This window comes from Colius striatus, chromosome 6, assembly GCF_028858725.1.
Source record: "Colius striatus isolate bColStr4 chromosome 6, bColStr4.1.hap1, whole genome shotgun sequence".
NCBI classification, from domain to species: Eukaryota; Metazoa; Chordata; class Aves; order Coliiformes; family Coliidae; genus Colius; species Colius striatus.
The window spans coordinates 12,814,069-12,834,701 of record NC_084764.1 but is presented as its reverse complement, the minus strand read 5'-3'; the positions used below and the strand labels follow the sequence as shown (position 1 = coordinate 12,834,701).

At 38.0% G+C, this 20,633-nt stretch overlaps 1 protein-coding gene across 2 annotated transcripts in view; it reads right to left on the bottom strand.

The window, feature by feature from the left end:
• Nucleotides 1–19,416, bottom strand: part of FMN1 (formin 1) — a 132,344-nt gene extending 112,928 nt beyond the window's left edge. For both annotated transcript variants that reach the window (XM_061998578.1, XM_061998579.1), the window contains exons 1-2: nt 17,663–19,416; nt 15,514–15,631 (exon numbers count right to left, since the gene is read on the bottom strand). In XM_061998578.1, coding sequence (XP_061854562.1) covers nt 15,514–15,631; nt 17,663–19,051 — 1,507 coding nt within the window. In that variant the 5' untranslated portion in view covers nt 19,052–19,416. The remainder of the gene's footprint in view (nt 1–15,513; nt 15,632–17,662) is intronic.
• Nucleotides 19,417–20,633: the final 1,217 nt, after the last annotated feature.

Sequence of the window (20,633 nt, the reverse complement as noted above, 5' to 3'; positions counted from 1 at the left end):
GTCCGTCAGATCAGACTCTTCACAAGTCCACTGAATAATAGTTTCTATGGGCAACATTAACAACGTACGTAACAACGTACCCTGAGATCATTAGTAGTACATGCAGGGAAATACACACAAATTCCAATCTAAGCTACTTCAATTAATGTTACAATGTCTGGATACTGTCTTATTTCCTGTGAAGTATTCACATAACTAATAAACACAAGTGAACTCTCATTATAAAACTTCAAAAGGCTTCACAGTCATTTGGATTTATTTCTTCTAATATGATGTCCACTTGCATCATCATCTAAATGGTCTTTCACAGTGGAATTAAGGACTAACTTATTCTTCAGCGATATAATACATCAAGAGTTTATCCTAGTCATAAGGTGTGTTTATAAGTCTTGTAAAATAATCACATTGAATATTTGCCAATAAAATCAAATTATGTTCATAACTAAACTACAAAAAAAAGATTAAAAAAAAAAAACCCAAACCAATCTTAATCCTTAGAAACTTTAACTCAGCAGACTGCTAAACAGTAATTGCTTGAAAAGCGTGAGAACAGGAAACTGTGTAATAAATAAATAAATAATAATCACTCATACATAGTACAGTGACAGTTTCTTCAAGAAATAAAGAAGAAAACAGGCTAGACATATGGAGGCAATACATGACACTAAAAGGAGGACTCAGAAACCCTTCTTGCTCTTCATAAATGCTGTTTTAACCACTAGGAAGATGGTATTTCATCATTTGAGAATGTCTTTATCAAAGTTTATTCAAATAGGTGTTTAAGCAAAAAAGGCAGACTGAAATTTCAGAGTGCTTTATGTATATTATAGACTATTAAACTTCGTTTTCAAAAAAAGCAGCCTATTTATCAAAATACACACGTTTACCACCTTCATGACACCAATATGAAACTAGTCTTCAACTAAAATGCTACAAAACCCTCCCAAAAGTGTCACTTTCCCTCATTGCCCCATACATGGAAAAATAGAAATGCTTTGAAACATGCCTCATTCATTTAGCACTTGCAGACAATTACAGAATTGATAAGTCATTGTAGAAAAAGAAGAAATACTATCAGAAAAACCTCTTTTAAAATAAGTTGTGTTCCAAATCAGCTTCATTTAGTTATCACACAGTCAATAAGAATTTGGTAAGTCAAAACAGCTGCTTAAAAGGAGTTTCCAAGTCACTAGACTTTGTACACAATGTTTGTTAAGCTTCAGGTGAAATCTCAAAATGGCCAGGGCTCTGAATGTCTTACTTTTGGTGGGACAGAAAACTGAGCAAGAGAAAGCAGAAAGACACAGCAGAAGCTATATCTGAAATTAACTTACACGAATCAGGTATTAGCTCCCTTTCTCAAAGCACAAGTAAATTTCCTTTTCCTTCAGAAGATAAATTAATTTGTAATGGTATTATCAACTAGCATCTAATTAGCCCTTACACAGTTTTCAATTGGGTTTTATTGTATTTCTTTGTTCTTGTTTTGTGTTTCCAGGTTAAATAAAACTGAAAAGTTATCATCCCTTTAATCTTGCCAAAGTGACTAGCACTAAAACAGTAAACAAGAAAAATCTAGTTCTTGTATGAAAAGCTTCTGTTCCTGTTTTTTATATGCAGTATTTATTCAAATCAGTAAAACTATGCCCCTACAATGTTTCTCATTACTTATTAACTCACTTCATCCTGTCTTTTTTGCCTAATTCAGCTGTTACCTCTGTTTTGTATAAGATACACCTCACAATGAAAGACCACAATCTCCTAACTTGGAAAGAGGTCTTTGAGCTCAACTTTTACTATACCTATAGTCTGCTTCACCAATTTTTAGAATAAGCACTGTCAGGTTATAATGACCCCAATTATTAGGCATATTAGATTATCTCTGATTATCTGTTAGATGGGAAAGGTAGGGCAAGAAGCTCAAAAAAACCCCAAACAAACCACAGAATCCAAGATTTTTCACCTCCTGGACAGTGCTGTCATTCAAAACTCTATGTTTTCCCTAAATGACTTATGTTTACCTGGAATTTGCTCACAGATAAGAGGGGAATATGTGATGTTCCAGCAGTCAGACCTCAAGTCTTAACTTTGCAAAATTCCATTCCCTTTAATGCAATGACAGCAACTGAGACTGAGGTAATGTAAGCTACAATTCTGAAAACAGTTTCTACAGAACTTCTGTAGTCTTTATTAAATTTTTAGTCAGTATGCCTCAGTCAGTATTTTCAGCTCCCACAACCCGGGGACCAAGGGGATGGATCGGTATCTTAAAGCGTGGGGGGAGATTAAGAGGACTCTGTCTCCCACAGAAGAGGAGAAACAGTTCTGGTTGCCGGTGCAGAAAGCTATACAGGGGGAGAGGCGGAAAGCGCAGACAGAGGAGAGAGTTTGTGGCGATCAGGGGGCTCAAACGAGCGTGGAAGTGGAGAGTCTGGGGGCGCAGACGGGTCCGTCACTGTGTGGGGGCGCGGAATGTGATGGACTTGACAGAGAGGAGGAGAGTGAGGGGTGCGGCCCCGGAGCAGAGACCCGCGCGGGAGAGCTGCTTCCCAATCGAGTCCAGCCCGCCGGGTTACCCCTGGGATGAGTTGCAGAGGATGCGGGCGGGGAATGCCGAGCGGGTGAAGTCGGGCGGGGGTGCGGCGCAGGGGATGGGGGGGGGCCGCGACCCCGAGATAGAGTGCGCACCATCGGGCACGCGAGGGGAGACAAAGAAAAAGAAAACACAGGAGAGAGTAATACCGACTGCGGCGCCGGCGCCGGGGACGGCACGGAGTGAGCCAGACCCCCCCCCCCCCCCCCCGTCCCGGCCGTTAAGTTTCTCCGGAGTGCCCCCCACCCCGCACGCCCACACCACCGGCCCCAGCCCTCATGGACCGCTGGGCTCGTCCTTGCCATCCTCAATTCGTTGCCTCAACGAGTGTAAAAACTGTTGGCCGTGATGTCATGCATTTTGCTATAAATGTGATGATGAATAGTGGTTTTCTTACAGTGGAAACTTTCTAAGGTGTCAGGAATGGAACTTGGAAGAACAGAACATTTTGGCATTGAGAATCAGTGACATATTAAAAAAAAGGTGAAAAAGGTTTGTAAAAAGTGGTTTGTGTTTTGGACTCATTGGTGAAGGATTTTTTTTTTTGATCAGGAGTAAAAAATGGATTTTGTCACACTGTTGATGCTTCTAATGATTGTGGTAAATGGTTTTAGGCAATTTCAACAACCCAAGCAAAACATGTGGGTAACACTGGCCAAAGCAACCAATCAGTCTACAACACGTTTATCAATGGCCACTCCAGATAATCCTTTTTCTACCTGTTCGGTGGGAGTTCCATGAGATGTGGCACAATGGCCTGTACCAAATGCATTAAAAACAAATCCCTTAGTTAAGGGTAATGGTAAAGTTGACAACTGGGATTCGATCATTTCATGGTTGCCAACAATGACAACAGAGCCACAGGAGTTAGAATTATTGGGATCTATAAAGATGGATTTTTGTGTTATGTTTAATTTTACCGGCAATACAAAAAAATTTTAGACAGAATGTGGATCCCATCCTGGGTGTGTATAAGAACACGACATCTTGGTGCAATTATACTTCACCAAAAAGATCCAGGTCTAGTCTTGTGCCTATACAGTTACCAAAGGGAATTTTTCTGATTTGTGGGGACCAGGCATGGCCTGGAATACCCTTGAGATCACAAGGGGGACTGTGCAGTTTGGGATGACTGACGATCTTGATGCCTAATCACACAATGATTTGGAAACATCGTCGTCCAAAACGAATTGTGCATGCATTTACTAGCGAATGTGATGACCATGTTACCTTTGGTCTCCTTCAGCAATAATAGCAACTAGTATATTTGCTCCAGGTGTAGGAGTATCTGCTTTATTAACTCAGCTACCCAAATTAGGATGCTGGCTTAGCAAAAAAAGTAATCAAACCTCAATAACACTAGAAGGCTTGATTAGTGATATAAGTAGTATCAGACATGCAACCTTGCAAAATAGAGCTGCTATAGATTTTTACTTTTAGCACCAGTGTAATAATTTTGTTTGTCAGCTGTGCTTTTTTTTTTCAGTGTATAAAAAGAAGCTTACCAGGGCATGGGTTGCTCAAAAAGAAAAAGGGGGAATTGTGGAGGAATTTCTGTGTGAAAAAGGCCATGGCCTGGTAACAGTGAACAACCCATGCTTTGAGAACTAATGTGCGGATTGTCCTTGAGCCACTCTGTGAGAAAAGAAAAAGAAAGAATGCCTACATGATAACAAGCTCAAGCAAGGAGGAGGCTGAAGCAGTACGTGAAACCCCAAGGCTTATTGCAGAAAGCGCAGCTGGCTTTTAGAGAAAGGACCAATTAGAAGTAGTGTAAGCATGCTAGCTTTGCTACTGATTATAAAAGTCTGATGCTTGTTAGTAAAATTTGAGTTATGACCTAAAAAAACCCCAAAACAAAAAAAAACCACAACCCCCCCCCCCAAAAACAAACAAACAAAAAACCCACAGAAAAAACCCAAAAAAACAAAACAAAAAAACCCCATCCAAACCAAACTGTTTTACTGTGAGGGTGATGGAACAGTGGAGCAGGCTTCCCGGCAGGGGATTGTGGAGCCTGCTCCCTTGGAGGTCATCAAGGACCCGTCTGGGCATGTTCCTATGTGACCTGGTCTGGGTGAACCTGCTTCTGCGGGGTAGGGGGGGTGGACTGGGTGATCTCTGGGGGTCCCTTCCAATCCCTAACATTCTATGATTCTATGATTCAGTGACCGATAGGGGCAGATATGAATGGGGTCCCCTAGAAATAAAGGTTGTGAAGGAGTTGTGTGGGACTGTAAAGACAGACATTTACAGATACCTCATCAAAGACCAACACAGCAGCAGTGGTGTGGAAACAGGGAGACAGATGGGAGAAAATCTTGCATACTGACACCACAAAATCGGTGCAATATCTAGAGACCAAGGCTGTCACCCTTGCCCTGGAGGCATGGCATTCAACGCAACTCAATATCGTCACCGACTCAAGATTCGTCACTGAACTAGTTCGACAATGTGCACAAGCCATTTGTGTCTACCAGTGTAGCGGACCTCATATTGAATGCTTTACAAACTTGTGCTGCCCCCTACTCTATTGTAATAATCAACAGTCACATCAATATTCCGGGGGCTTTCACCGAAGGTAACCAAAAGGTGGACGAAGCAGTGACACATGTATGGCCTATCTCTGCCCAAGAGGATTTCCCAGTGGCCAGACAGCTACATGCCTTTTTGTGTTGTGGAGCGCGGGCTCTACATCATCAGACCAAGATCCCTCTCCGAGTGGCAAAGCAGATAGTTGCTGCTTGCCCTCAGTGTGCTTCGGCGCTACCATGGGAAGCCAGAGTTAATCCCTGAGGGTTGCTCCCAAATCAGATCTGGCAAATGGATGTCACAATTTACGAGCCCTTTCCTCCCAACCATCACCTCCATGTCACCATTGACACCTGCAGTGGTTACATATTAGCTACCCCCATGCGCCAAGCCACAGTGCACCCTGCATCAGGCACTGGCTACAATGTATAGCCGTCCTAGGATGTCCTGAACAAATCAAAACTGACAATGGGCCTTGTTACACCTCCCATGTGAGACAAGAATTCTGTCGAACCTGGCAGATTAAATTGGTGCACGGTATCCCTCACAATAGCCAGGGACAGGCGATCGTTGAACATGCTCACGCTACTCTTAAAGTACAGCTCAACCATCTTAGGGAGGGGGAGAGCATGGGACATAGAATTCCCCCTGACAGGCAACATGATATTTTAATGCGCTGTCTGTACATCCTCTTGTTCAAGGGTCAGGACCCATACTGGCACAAGCACGCTTTAGGGAGCAAGAACCAGTAGCAGTAGATAAATTACCAGCAGTTAAATTATGGCAAATCAACACTGGGGAGCGGGAATCAGGGTGGAAGCTTAGATGACTGGGCCAAGGGTATGCTTCTGTAGAAAAGGAGGGAACCCAGCAGTGGGACCTGGCAAAACAAATATGACCAGAGAGTCTAATGGTCTACTGAGTCTCTTTTGCAGGTTGACGTGTTCTTCGGAGTGCTCGCTGTGACACAGATCCATCTGGGGTCACTCAACTATTGTCAAGATTGGGCAGTGAAGTGGAACACAATCAGCACCTGTTTATATCTTCCGACAATTGGCTCAGCTAGCACGTGTGCTGGGTAGACATGTTATGTATCAGCCCTTGCCACAGGATGCTGGAGTTATCGAGCTTAGGGAGGGGGAGATGTTGTAGGCGACTGGAAGATCTCGGGTTGTAATGTGAGAGGTGGAGGGTACAGAAGAGGTGAGCACGGGGTGGAGTGAAAGGAGGTGCTTGTGTTAGCAGATGGTGTAAACAATTAGTTGGAATAAAGCATCATCCATACTGTGTATGTAGTGATCTTGTCCCCTCAGCAGGGGTGGACTGAGTGATCCATGCAGGCAGCCTGGTGATGTTGCCCGTAGCAGCAACAGGAATGCTGAATATAATGGGTCACAACATTTTGAATGCCACTCTTCATTCTCCAAAACTGTTTCATAAAGCAAGTATAGATACACAAATATTATTCAGTATTATTCTATTTGTGTTCAAAACTGTGCTGTGCAAAAATTACCTTTCTTTCTTTGCCAATAAGACTATTTCCCTCACTTGAACAATTTAAAATAGCATATGAAAATCTTTCCCACAGAAATCTCCATAACACACATTTCAAATAGATGAGTTACTCCTCAAACTTTACATAAGCAATTTAGGAAACTTCTTTGCCATGATCTCAAAACTTGATGTAAAAAATAGAAGCTTTGAAGATAAATGACCTCTATAGACACTTCTGGTCTGTACATTCATCTTTGTAAAAGTCTCATGATTAAACTCAGTATGTGGAAATATGCAAAAATATATTAACACCATTTAAAAGTAATTTGAGAACAAAAGATGGAAAACTTCAGTGCAATCTACCTCTCTTGAGACGTATCACACCCTGTAGCATAAAGGAATCATTAACTTTTAATTGAGCTGATTCATTAAATTTCAAAATAGCAAGGGTTTCTTTAACTTTTCTCCCTCTTTGGTATCCCTTGGTCCCATCAATTTCAATATTCTCTTTTACATCAGTCTTTCTTTCCTACTCCATTATTTCCCTACGGAGTTTTCCTCTTTAACCACTAGGTGTCGTAAGGGAATCTACTCACCACAGCTACACCTTTTGCTTTTTTATATACTTATTTTTACTAGTACATTGATGCAACCGTCCAGGATCTTGCAGGCTACAGTCCTGAAAAGCCGCAAATGTTCAGGCTTTTCTTCCAATAAACATAGTCATGAACAACCTTCAAAAAAATGTTACTTGTTCAGTCTTGGAATTCTGTTTATAAAGCATAATTTTCACATAGTAGTAGTACTGGGAGAAATACAGTCATTTGTTTGAAATGCTACAGGAGAACAATATTTTAAGTAGGAAAATTGTGACTTAAGCTTTTTTTGCAAGATAATTATTCAGTGAAAGTCCAAAGCTTAGGTTCATAAAAAATTGTCAGATAGACTTCCTTAAATTTTTTGCATACCAATTTGAAAAAGTTTTGCATTTAGGCATGTTTTTAGAAGTAGGAAATTAAAATTTATTAGCATTAGTTTATCAGAATTAGTTTTTTAGAATTTATTAGAATTAGTTCTTTTTAGGGACAGGGGATTGGCTAAAACAACACTGAATGTAGTTTTGACGCATTATTAAAATCCTTTATCCATCACTCTATTTCAGCTACTCCTATATGTCCTCATTTGTTACTTCTCATTGAACCTGAACTCTTTTACATACTATATATAAGGATGTCAGTTCCTCAAACTGGGAAATGAGCAGACATCCTTCACTTCAACTTATTTTTTTTTTAAATGCTTTTAAGGGAAAGAAAAACACTCCAAGCTTAAAAACTCAGTGATTTTTCAGTACTTTAAAGATTCTGGTACAGGGAAAATATGGAAGATGTGAGGAAGGTTGATAGATGGAGAATAAACAGATCTAACAAGTCAATAGTCTGGTACTTAAATATTGTATGGATATTGAGATAATACAGGAGATATAAGAGTTAACCTATTACCGAAAATGAAATACCTTCACCATACTCATTGCCCTGGCCATACTCTCTCCCAGCTTCTTGAGCCCCCCAGCCTCCTCGCTGATAGGACAGAATGAGAAGCAGAAAGGTCTCAATGCTGTGCAAGCCCTGCTCAGCAATAACCAAAACATTCCTGTGTTATCAACGCCATTCTCAGCACAAATCAAAAATATAACCCTACATCAGCCACTGGAAAGAAAACCAACTCCATCTCAGCCAAAATCAGTACAGATACCCACAGAAATGCAGTCTCCTGAAGGAAAAACCAGTAACTGCTTGATTCTGTGTTATGGAAATGAAGGAAATAGCTCTTACTCTTTCTGTCTGCAAAACGGTATAAAACACTACTCAGAAGCAGTCACCTGAGTAACTTATCTACTTGACCTTTCCTGTCCTGTGAGCTGCAGTTTGTTCAACAGATACCAGAAATTAATAGTTTAGTTTGTCATTTTTACCCTCTCAGGAAGGCAACATTAGAGCTACCACTGCTGGGGAGGTTCAACATGATTTCTTTCTCAATAAGCACTATACTTCCTATTTACAAAACCAATCTATTACAGGATCACACTCATCAATGCAATATAAAAAGTAACACTTTATCAGCAAACAGGAGGAACAAATTTGTCACAGAACTTCCTTGATGAGTTGCAGACTATCTACTTAATCTAGCACAAATTTAAAATGCAAAGTAATAATTCTAGATTTATAACACCTTTGCAATCACTGTATACTATATACAGTAAGCATACATCAAGAATGCACGTATACCTTACATGCAGTAAAAGTATATATCCATTAAAATGTGGGTGGGCATGTGGATGAGTGTAGGCACACTACATATTCACACACATGGGCACACCACTTCCCCAATATATTCTCTAGAACTGCTGACAAACATAAAACATGGATACATACAAACTTGTATGGACAATACATAGGGTTGGGATTTTTTTTTACAGCTACAAGTACATGTCTGTGCTACAGCAGAGGAGATGAACTTGGTCAGGATGATAGCAAATTTAACTAAAAATTCCCCCAAAACCAATTCTAACCTAATGCAAAATTTTAGAAAGTGTCAAGGTGTTCAGACTCAGGGTTTCATTTAGACTAGTATGTAAACCTCTCACGTTCTGTTTGGATGGGCCAACTTCAGATCATGTGAACAGTGAGACTGAGGAACATGTAAGTGAATTCAATAAAATTCAGAGGCATTTCTGCTGTACAAAAGGCCTCATATATTTTTAAATAGAACCATGGAAATAAAATACAGTCATTCTTCTTGTGCTGTACACAATTGATCTTTCATTGTGTTTCAGTCACATAAACAGAATCATCTCGTAAGATCTTGTGACTGTTTTGAGCCTTTGCAATAGCCATATTGATAGGACCCATAGTACTGCCTACAATTCAAAATTAAAATGACAGTTAAAGAAATAATTCACAGAACTGGCTTGCATTGTATTCAGTTAATAGATTAATTTTCTCACTAGGAAAAATGTTGTTTAAAAAATAAGTTTCTAATTTGAATAGACTAAAGTTGTTCTGTATATGAATTCTTAAGCATGCTGATATCTATGGCTACACAGATGTTTGCATCCAGATATGGCTTTGTACACTGTAAAATATGTCCTTATCATATATTTCCTGCAATGGATACATCCAGACTGAAAAACAATAGGTCTTATAAAACTACTACACTTCTTCCAAAGGTATGCATAAATAAAGCAGGTATTTTTATTGAACAGGTATTTTTAGTGAAGCACAACTCTTCCTCACCCTCACCTGGTAATAATGTAATTCTCAGTGTATATGTAGAAAAGCATAACATTTTATCACTTAGGCACAGTTATCATGCTGTACGTGTTACTTGTTTGCAGCTTTAATTTTAGGAAGTCAGTAGACTTTCCGTTATGCATTTCTATCTAATGTTAACAGTCTATAAACAGAAAAAAACCCCTGAATTTGGCTTGAAAATTAGGTCAAGATTCTTAACCCAATTTTAAAGATGGGTAAACTAAAGTTCAGAAAGGTTTTACAACTTCACAAAACTTATCTAGAAGGCAGCAAAAGGGCTAAAAATGGAACAAAAGCATCTTAACAACACAGCTTCTGCATTAACAAGTTCTTAGTTCCTAAATTAAGAGGCACAATATGAATGATGCTATCACCTGAGGTGGGGAGAGAAAAGCAAAGAAGTTTTTGTTGCTTGCTTTTTTTTTAGCATTTTTTTATATGTGTACTTTTTCAACATAAATCTTAACAGATAGGACTTCAAGATATTTGGAAAAGTGGATGCTGCATTGATCAGCACATGCATAATCCATTTATCTGAGATGATGGAAAATGGGCAGCCTTATACCAAATATATCTAAAATCTATAAAATTATAGCTTTAGTTGGCATAAGTAATGGGAGAAAATGCCATTGTTAGTCTCAAGGAATATAATACAGCTACAAAAATCTGGTTTGTAGCAATAACAAGCTAGTGTATTTGTTCAGAATATGAAACACTGACATAACATGGCCAAATACACCCGTCACATTGCACAACAAATGTAGTAAAATGTACAAAATCTTTTTGCAGCCCATCTGCACTTTGAGGTCATATCAAACTGATCAGTGACCATCAAATCACAAAAACACTCTCTTCAACCAATGCATAATATCCTGCTTGCTGTAGTCTTGCTTTTTCTAATTCATTACATAAAAATTTAAAATAGAATCGCAGAACTAAACACCAAATATCACACTGAAGTCAAATAAACTAACTTTTTTTAAAGGTCTTTTTAAAAAAAAAAATTAAGATGAAACTTACTATTAGCAGCCACTGTTACAACTTCACAAGACACCAACAACATCAAGCATTATGTCTTTTTTAGAGACAAAAGCAAATTGTTCAAGACCACAAAGGAAGTTTATGTTAAAAAAAGATACTAAATCCTGTTCTTATCTCTCGTCATTTGTTCAGACCATTGTGCCTCTCTTTCTCTCACATAAACTGGTTATTCTCTGCATTTACATTATGACTACAAAGTGATTTTCTCGCTTGGAACCCAGAGCATAGGGGATCAAGGCTTTAATATATTTGAGTCTGGTAATAAACCTCTGTCATTATTTCGTATTTCATTCATCATTTACTTAAGAATGTTTTGTTTAATAAGAGCTTTCTTGGTCATCTCCTGATTTTCTTATTTACCCTGAAAATTGTTATAGAAATTTAGGCACCATAAAGACAGCATAACCTCACTGCAGATTTAAGGATGATGAATAGACAGACTGTGAGAGATGAGGGTTTTTAAATGTTAAATATAAACATTTGAGTTAACAAGAAAATATGTAATAAAAAAAAAAAAAAGCACTAAATGGATTAACTTTTCAACCTAATTCTTTTAAAAACATTTTCTCCACGAGGAATGTCAAGTACTTTCTTACCACTTTTAAATTTCTGTTTTGCTTAAGCAGAAGACTAATCTCTCTTTGTTTTATATATGAGGAATACCTTGATCCTAATGGCTAAAAATGCATTTTTAATGGAATCTCAGGATCTGAATATCTGTATCATCTTAATGTGGAGAAGTAGTATTATAAGCAGCTGAACTCATGTCTAGACTCTTCTTGGATGTCTGAGGCTAAAAGTGCTGACATACTCATGTGAAGCATGAATCTCATCAGATTCATTATATGTGGATTCCTTGTAACCTGGTATCACAGATGAGTTCTCTTAGTAGTTATGAATTTGTCTCTTCCACCTGCCTAGATATTTTCATGGTACATAATAGCTGACACATCTACACTTCTATCAGATTCAATGCTTAAAACAAAGGAAGAAATCTCTCTGAGAATTATGGAGGAAAAAGAAACTTAATGAAAACAAAGAACAGAACTTTAGCATCAGAGTGTCTTTATGCACAGAAGTGTCTTTGATTAGATGGGAAAGAGTATCATGGAATAAACTTATAACTAAATCAAAATACCCATTTTTTATCCTTCCATGATATAAATGGTGAAATGTACTATAGAGTTTCTGGACTATAGCTATTCTAGACTGACACACTTCAAAGAAGTTCCAGTTTCTCTAGAGAACCATGTAAGTAGCTTGTGCTAATTAGAGAGAGCCAGTTGAAAACATAGTCACTTGCTCTATAGCAATAGAGAAATTAAGGGATTAAGAAAGTATAACATGCCAAAACATCACAATATTATCCTTTTAATTAAAATTTTACAACTCCAGATTCATGTTTTCGGCATGACAAGACTATGACTACACAAGATATCATAAAAGGCATGAAAAAAACCTGCTCCAGGATTATATGTATATACATATATACACTAACTTCTTTTACTTCTACCCTAACAGGCCTAGTCAGCCTCACACACGCGTTCCTTGTTATGTCCATTTGGTTTCCCACACATCAAGCTAGACTACAAGGCTCAGGAGGGAGTTAGCTACTCCAAGCTGCTATGAGTCACTGTGATGTCTGCTGTGTAGGACAAAGTAAGCCTGAATTTCTTGCTTCCACCAGGCAACAAGAATGCCGAGGAAAAACATGGTAAGGAAAGATCAAAAAGACAGGAATCCTCTCCCTCAATATCCCTACGTCCTGACATAGTTGTCATACTACATGGTGATGAATTAAATCAAAGACTTACTGCAAAATCGTAAGCAAGATGGCAGTATTCCAACTTTCAAATTTTCAAAATTACATTAAATACTATTTTCTCATGACAAATTAAAAAAACTCTATGCTACTTCATAAAATAAGTCCATATTCTGGTACCCTGGCTAGAAGTATAAAGACTTATATCCACAGATTTAGTCTTGGATGTGATCACACTTGTGACAGATGTATTTTGTTTAAACCTAAAATAAAGGTGTGCTAAATTAACAGTTACCTAATATTTCAGCCTATTGTTATTGTTTATATATAGAATCCTATTTTTTTTTGTAGATGACACTTCTAATCACAGAAATTAGAACACTAAAATAAGTCATTGTCTGAAAGTTAAAACAAGTCACCTCAGCATTTTTACGTTACAGATAATCATCTATTCAGGACACTCAATAGAGCAAGACTGGAATCACAAACACTCCTGACAATTTTTTTTACTCTATTCTGAAATCAAGAATTTTTCTTTTGATCTTATCTGTCAGAACAAAACACTAGTGTAAGAAATAGGATTTCAGATTGAGACTGGTTGAGAACAGTGATGATTAATGTGCTTTATATAACATTTTTAAGAAACTTTGTGGACAAGAAGTATCTAAATCAAGGGTGGCTGGGAGGGAATTTTGGATGGGAAGGGGCATGAGGGAAAATGCCAGTATATATATGCACTTTGAAGGTACCAACCAATGTCAGAGAGAAGATACTGAGTTTAGAAGTAATACTGTACCACCACTTTCACATTCATTAAAAAAAACCACAATCCCCAACTCCAGCAACAAAAACCAACATTCAATACAAACTCTAGGGATTTTAATTATAGCAGCAGTACTGATTAACACGACCTTTCTTCACTTGCAGGAGACTGCTTAAATTTATTCCTGTGCATAGTGCCTTAGAACAGTCATCACAGTACTCAGAAAAACAGATGTAACTGATCCATCATATGCAACTTAGAACTCCATGCACTGTCCTTGCTGTCACCATTACTTTCTGGGCATTCATGAACAACTGAAAGAAACTTATACCTGCTAGTCACTGAAGAACATCTCTAATTCTGCTGCACTCAACATATGTTACAAATACAGTGTTTACCTATTCCCTTTAGAAGCAACACCAGCCGTTTGTTTTCATTCCAATCCTTCTCTCTGATAGACACTGGAGTGACTAATGAACTGCAGAATCCGGTCTGTATAAAAAATTGACTTCGTAAACTAATCATCAGCATGTTGATGATGCTGCCACCCAAAATATCACAGTAACAAAAGAGTAACAATGTACATAGGCTCTAAGCCTGTCTGTCCTTCCTATTCAAATTTTAGGAAAATGTGACCTAATTTCTCTATAACTACTAGAATCTGCAGCTTTTGTTAATTTTGTTAATTTTCTTTTATTTCAGCTTTTTTTTTTTTTTTCCCCCCACAGATGGTTACAGCCATTAGGAAAGAAAATATGTGGAGCATACAATATAGCCTATAATGAGAATGTAAGAGTAAACAGAATGATCCTGGAGCAGTCCTTGTTAACATATTAACACCTTTCCTGGTCATCAGGTGATAGACTCCCCACCTGAGACTGATCAGATGCATTGTAAATTCAGTTCTGCCTGTGTTAGAACCATGTTGTTCCTGACAAAACCAAGTTTTATTAATTTTCCAACAACTTCTACACTTCCAGTATCAGACTCACTTTACAAAAAAAAAAAAAAAGATTAAGCAAAACTGAGGAAAGAGGGAGAAAGAAGTAACGCACCAAACAATACAAAGCAGGAAACTGACTACTCCTATTCATTCTTTCTCATATACAAGGCTAAATGAATATCCACTGGAACTGGAAAGAAACTTACAGCATTACTCTGTACAACCTCTCACTGCAGAGCAGTAAAAAAAAGCTTAGTTTTTTAATTCCACTCAATACTTTCTAGTTGGTATTTTTTAAAATCTCCAGCTACATGAAGAACAGATGATTTATTGCCTTTCATTTTGATATTTCAGGCAATTCCAAAGTTTACTACTAATTTCTGTATAACAAAGACTTCCTCGTTTATATTTAATAATACAAATTTGAAACAGAGCTCTGGCAGCTACAATAATAACTTTTTCCCTTGTAAATATATTACATAATTATTTACCTAAATAACAAAAAAATTAAGACATTCTTATTCTGTGGAAATCTTAACTGATAACTAGTTAGCATTGTGCTTCAGACGTACCCTCTTATGCATTTGTATTGGACACTATATAAGATATGAGTAGATATGAGTATCCCTTTGTTTATACTCTAGTTGCCATAATGGCATTCATTATTTTTATTCTGGACACTACCTGAGGAAAAATCTGCAGCCAAACCAGAGTCCAACTTGTCACTTCCCCCTCATTACAATGCAATGGAAAAGGCAATCACATTTCTACTCTTTTGCAATTTTATTGCTCATCTGAACAGAATCCCATTAGAAACTGATAAACTCATTTATGAGAAAAAGCCTACTTCTTTTCTCTTGAATTTGTTCAGGCAAGCATTTAGATTTCAATAGAGATTTAGTCATTTACATTTAAAAATCAGATGCTTAACAAGTACCAGTAAAGAACATATCTAAAACATAAGGTCTGTTTTTCCAGATAAGAAAACGCTGTGACTTATCACCATCTCCGTATTAAACAAAAATAAAAATGTCAGAAACTAGTTTCTGCAAATGCTTCACCTCTTCATTTTACCTGCTTCTGTGTACTTTAATCCTACTTTTACTTCTTCATGTTTTGCTTTTGGTGGTGGCCAGACAGTCTGGAGTCTCCCTGGAGTCTTGTCATCTTGCTCTGATGGACTCAGGTCAGGCTGTTAAAAGTACACAAGAAAAAATTGAAGTCTGCAGTATCAGTTGATTCCAAAACAGCAACCACCATGCTCAGCTCTACTTACGTACACCAGAATGGTTATCTGCCTCATTCTTCTGACTGAAACAGTACTCAGTTGGTTGGAAGGGTTACAAAGAAATCAGTGTAGAAAAATAATTTAGAGGAAGGAAATAACATTATGCATGTTAGATACAAGGACTTGTTGAAACTGTTCACATGAGTGTGGAAAGCTGCACCATAGAGATGGTCAAGACAATTAGGTTTTTTCCCTGTAGCTTTTTTTTCACAGTGAAAAGATCCATCTGTACTCCTCTTACAAGTGATTCACCTGAGACATGATTTGACAATGTAATTTTCTGAAAGCAGAGCTAGTTTACGAAATTCCTGCCCCATCTTCAGCAGCTCTCTCAGTCCACATACTCATATAATACTTCCACATTGAAATGCTGCTGTAGCTATTAATGGGACTACACTGCAAACTGGAATACTAAAATAAGCCTTTAGACTAAACAAGCTTTTTTGTAGCGGTTTTGAGGGTTTTTTTCTTACATCTCTAATTTCTGTAATTTGTTTTATAAAACATTGCTACAAATAACTGTACGGAGGGAACTGCAGTAACAGAAAACACTAAATGCAAGGGGCCCCATAAATGGGTCCCATGAGCAATTAAAAAAGAAAGGCAAGACCCTTCTACTCTGTCTTTGCCCTCAGAAAATGTACATTTACATGACTGGATGTTAAGTAGATATTTATAAAAGCTACTTCTGCTGACTCCCGTGTTTCCTCCTTTACCGTGTGTGATGACAGCTTCCCGACTAGGTTTTCTGCGAGCCACACAAACACTTATGCCAGCACAGAACAGGGAATGGTGTAAGCAGGAAGAAGCAGGTCAGAAAGGGGAAGGGCATGCACAAACTAATTGCTGTGCATGTCTCGGCCAATGGGTATGTCTTTTCTCCTCCCCATAGGTAATTTACTGCAAACTGGTATTATCAGTCTACCCAGGTGTCAGTCAAGATACTTAAAAAAGTTTTTAATTTTATATAAGGTGAAAAATTTGAAAGAGAATGCAACTAACACAGCAAATTAAAGTAACTTTAAGTTTAGGGTCTGATCCTGCAAATGGAATCATTCAGGTAATCGCCCCTTTAGCTAACAAGAATAATCATTTAGACTGATTATATCTGTCAAAGATGTAACTATAAGAATTTTAGGTTGCGAGGACCTCAACCCAAGGGTTACTCATTTAATTAAAGACTTAAAATCATACTCAAATACATTTATCACTATGACTCTGTGAAAACTTAGCATAGATTTTTGTTTGTTTTCATTCTTGAAAACATACCAACTAAAGCTTGCAAATGCTTAATCCATAACTTGAATCACAGAATCTTAAGGGTTGGAAGGGAATTGTTTAATCAGAAGCACTAAGTTATACTCAGATAAGGTTAAATGCTCATGATTATTTGCAAAGCCAGATACATGCACATAAATAAAAAAGTAATTAAATTCTATGTCTTGGACAAAGTGAGTTTAAAATCATCCGTAACTCCCTGTTTCAGCTCTTACCACAGAATTATCTTTAAAGGTAAAATGAAATATCTCTTTTAAAAATAATAATAAAAAACCTCTATGAAATAAAGCAGAGTGAGTTTGAGAAATTATTAAATAATACTACAGTAAATATTTGCTACAGCAAACCGATTTTAAGCCATACTTATAATGGGAACTCTTTTTGCATCTTTTAAAAACTGATTTTAAAGTTGTCACTTCTAGTTGAAAGGCTGTGACTATCAGCAGTTCTCAATTCTTCTACAACTGAGGATGATCAAGAATTTTGACAAACCAGACACAAGATTTCTTTAGTTGGGAATCCAAAATTTGAGACTGCCAAAAGAAGAAGGTAATTCTGACATTCTGACCTTAAGTCCCCATCAATAATTTTTAAACAGTACATTACTTTTTACCCATCTACTTCCAGATCTTAGGAAGAAAAAGTAATTCAACCTACAGATTTGTCTGATGGTCCGTCCCCAGGTTTTGATTTTGACCTTTCAAATACAGCTTTCAAGGACTCTTTTTCAGTTCTCATTTTGCGTTTTATGGCTTCCAGCTCTGAAGTATCTGCAATTGATTCTTTTTTGGGTGGCCGTGTGAATAAAGCTTTAAAGACATCCAGTGCAGATTCAGCAGGGCTTGATTTTATTTCCTCAGAAGGAAATCGTGGTTCTGTTTTGCTGGAGGCTTTGTTCTCTTGAGCTTCTTCACTGTTCTCAGTCTCCCCAGATGCCTCAACAGAGTCCTCAGTTCTGTCTTCATTCTTGGAGACATCTATGTTTAACAAGTGTGAGAGCTGTTCCAGGAAAGTAGGACTTGCTTTAGCTTCAGCTGATTTTTTTTTAGTGGTCAAACCTGATGTAATATTGGATTTCTTAACAGGCTGTCGCAATTTAAGCAGAGCTAAATCATTCTCCCTTGGTTTAATTTCTGTCACAGTTTCCCCATCCTCTGCAGTTAGTCCCTTTTTTCTCACACGTAGTCCACTAAAGAAAGCAGGCAGCTGGAAAGACTTTTCAACCAGTGCTGGTTTTTGTAGCAATGTATTATCAACTGAAGGTCTTTGTTCTTCATCTGGAAGTTCTTGAGGGCATTCCCCTGTAGCAAGCAAGCGACTGAACTGCTCATCCATTAACATTTCGTCTTTTCCATTAAAGTCGCATTCCAGAATACTATCCAGCTCTTGTGGGAGCTGCTTAGAAGCTGGTGGGTGTAACTTGATGTCATCTTTATTCACAGAGTCATCACTGTTGCTGCACCCTTCTGATTCTGACTCGTCCTTATTTTGATTGTTATTGTCCAAAGCCTCAGCAAACAAAGTAGCATTATTTAGCCCAGATTCACTTGTGTTGTTTTCATCGGTGTCTAGGTCCTCACTCTCCATGTCCGATTCTGTGTCACTTGTTGTATGAACCAAAGTACCTTGTACAAGAATAGCATCCTTGTCATCATTGTCAGATTCAGACAAAGAAGTCTGTACGAACCTTAAATCGTGAAGTAATTCATTTTCTTCAGCTAGCTCCAGTTCCAGGTCAGTTTTCTGGCCAGACATTGGGTCAGCTTGGCCACTGGTACTATCCAGGACGTACTGATTTGCTGAGTTGTCACTACAATCATTATCATTCCTCTCATGCCAGGTGTTAGCATGGGTATTTATACTGCTGTGCAAAGGTTGAAATGCTTTAAGCACTGTTTCTTCTTTGGAAGCTGTAGACTCAATATTAGTTGTAAATCCAAAAAGTGTTTTCACAGAAAATGTAGTGAAAAAACCAAGTTCACTTCCTGCTGTATTCTCCAGGTCTGAAATCTCGTTACACTCAGGCACAGTGTTTTCTTCTTCCATGTTGCATAAAGTACAGAATAGATTTGCTTCTAGCAGTGCTAATAACTGCTAAACAAGTATTTACTACATACATTCAGACAGCAGACCGAACTCACTACAGGCACCGTGCTCCCCTGCCCACAAAGGCAGCCAACCTCCTCAGGTCACTCTGCCCCTCCTTCCGGGGCCAGCACTGCAGCCGGCAGCCGAAGTGTCCGTCACGTCTCCAAACTCTACTTCAGGAGCAGCAAAAACACCCACCATAAAAAAAGTTCTTAGCAGCGTCGATAACTTGTTCCTTTACACAAAGGGCTTTTTGTCAGAGCAAATATGTCAGCGCACTAATCTCAGCTGAAAATTCGACTAATGGTTCCTGCTGGTGCTCCTGCAATCCTACTGGCTGCACACCACTTCCTACTTGCTCAAAAGTACGGAGCAGCTATATAAACAAGCCTCCTGAACAGAACTGGGTGCGTTTGTACTTTGCTACTTCCTTCTCCCAGTACAGGAGCTGTGAATGTTTTCAGCAGAAAATTCCTGATGGATTCTTTTGCATAGTCTTTCCACTTTCGTAAAGATCTTTCTTTGTAAATCCATAATCACCAAGAAATGTCAAATGGAAATCGAGCATAACAAATCTGAAGCTTCCAGTGCCACCGCCCTGTGCCTGTGCAGAGTCTCCTGCTACCGGCTGGTGGGAGTGAACTCTGGTGAAGCCGAAGAAAGCAGGGGGGAAAAAAAAAAAAAAAAGGGAAAAAAAAGGAAAAAAAAAAAAAAAAAAAAAAAAAAAAAAAAAGAGGCTCTTGCTCTCTTCTGATTTGCTGCAGGTTTCATCTGGAATGCAGATTTCAGCCTCCAGGGCCACGAACAAAAACCAACAAGACTGGTTTCATATTACTATTGTCCTAACTCTGCACAGCTATTTCTGTGAACTCTACACAGGTACTTATCAAAGGCTTTCACCACACCCAGAGACTCCAAGCTGTTTGGGTGGGCAGGGTGAGCAGCCAGCACTCAGGAATGCCAAGTTAACTGTTTAGAAATCAGGCAAGCTGTCCATCAGGCATTACACTCAAGTCTGGATCTTTTCAAAACAGAAAAATCTCTGCTGCCATATTTTTTTTTAACTTTCATCTCTGTATATTGACCAGGTACTGTTGTGAGATTCATTTTAGATAACATAGATAAAAACACTTGAAGGAAAACTTCAAGACTGTATAACTCAATATTAACAGAAGCTGTCAGGGATAAAACTTTTTTTTTTCTTTTCTTTTTTTTTTTATAACACACATATAAAGGAAGTACAAAACACTCTTAAAGCACTTTTGATATTCAGTCAGTAACATTTAGATCAGGTTCCACTGAAAGTTTTTGGGTTTTTTTTTTGCACCAAAGTGAGATGGTCATTCAACAGTCATTTAGTTGTAATGAGTAAACTTAAATAAACAATAACATGAGGAAAGCTGTCCTTCACAGGGAAATCAGCTGCAGATCACATCATTGTGACAAATTACTGAAAAGGATTTACTCAAAATCTGAATATCACTGACAACAAGCAACAACAAAATATTCCAACACATTTAACATTTTGTTTAACTTCTAA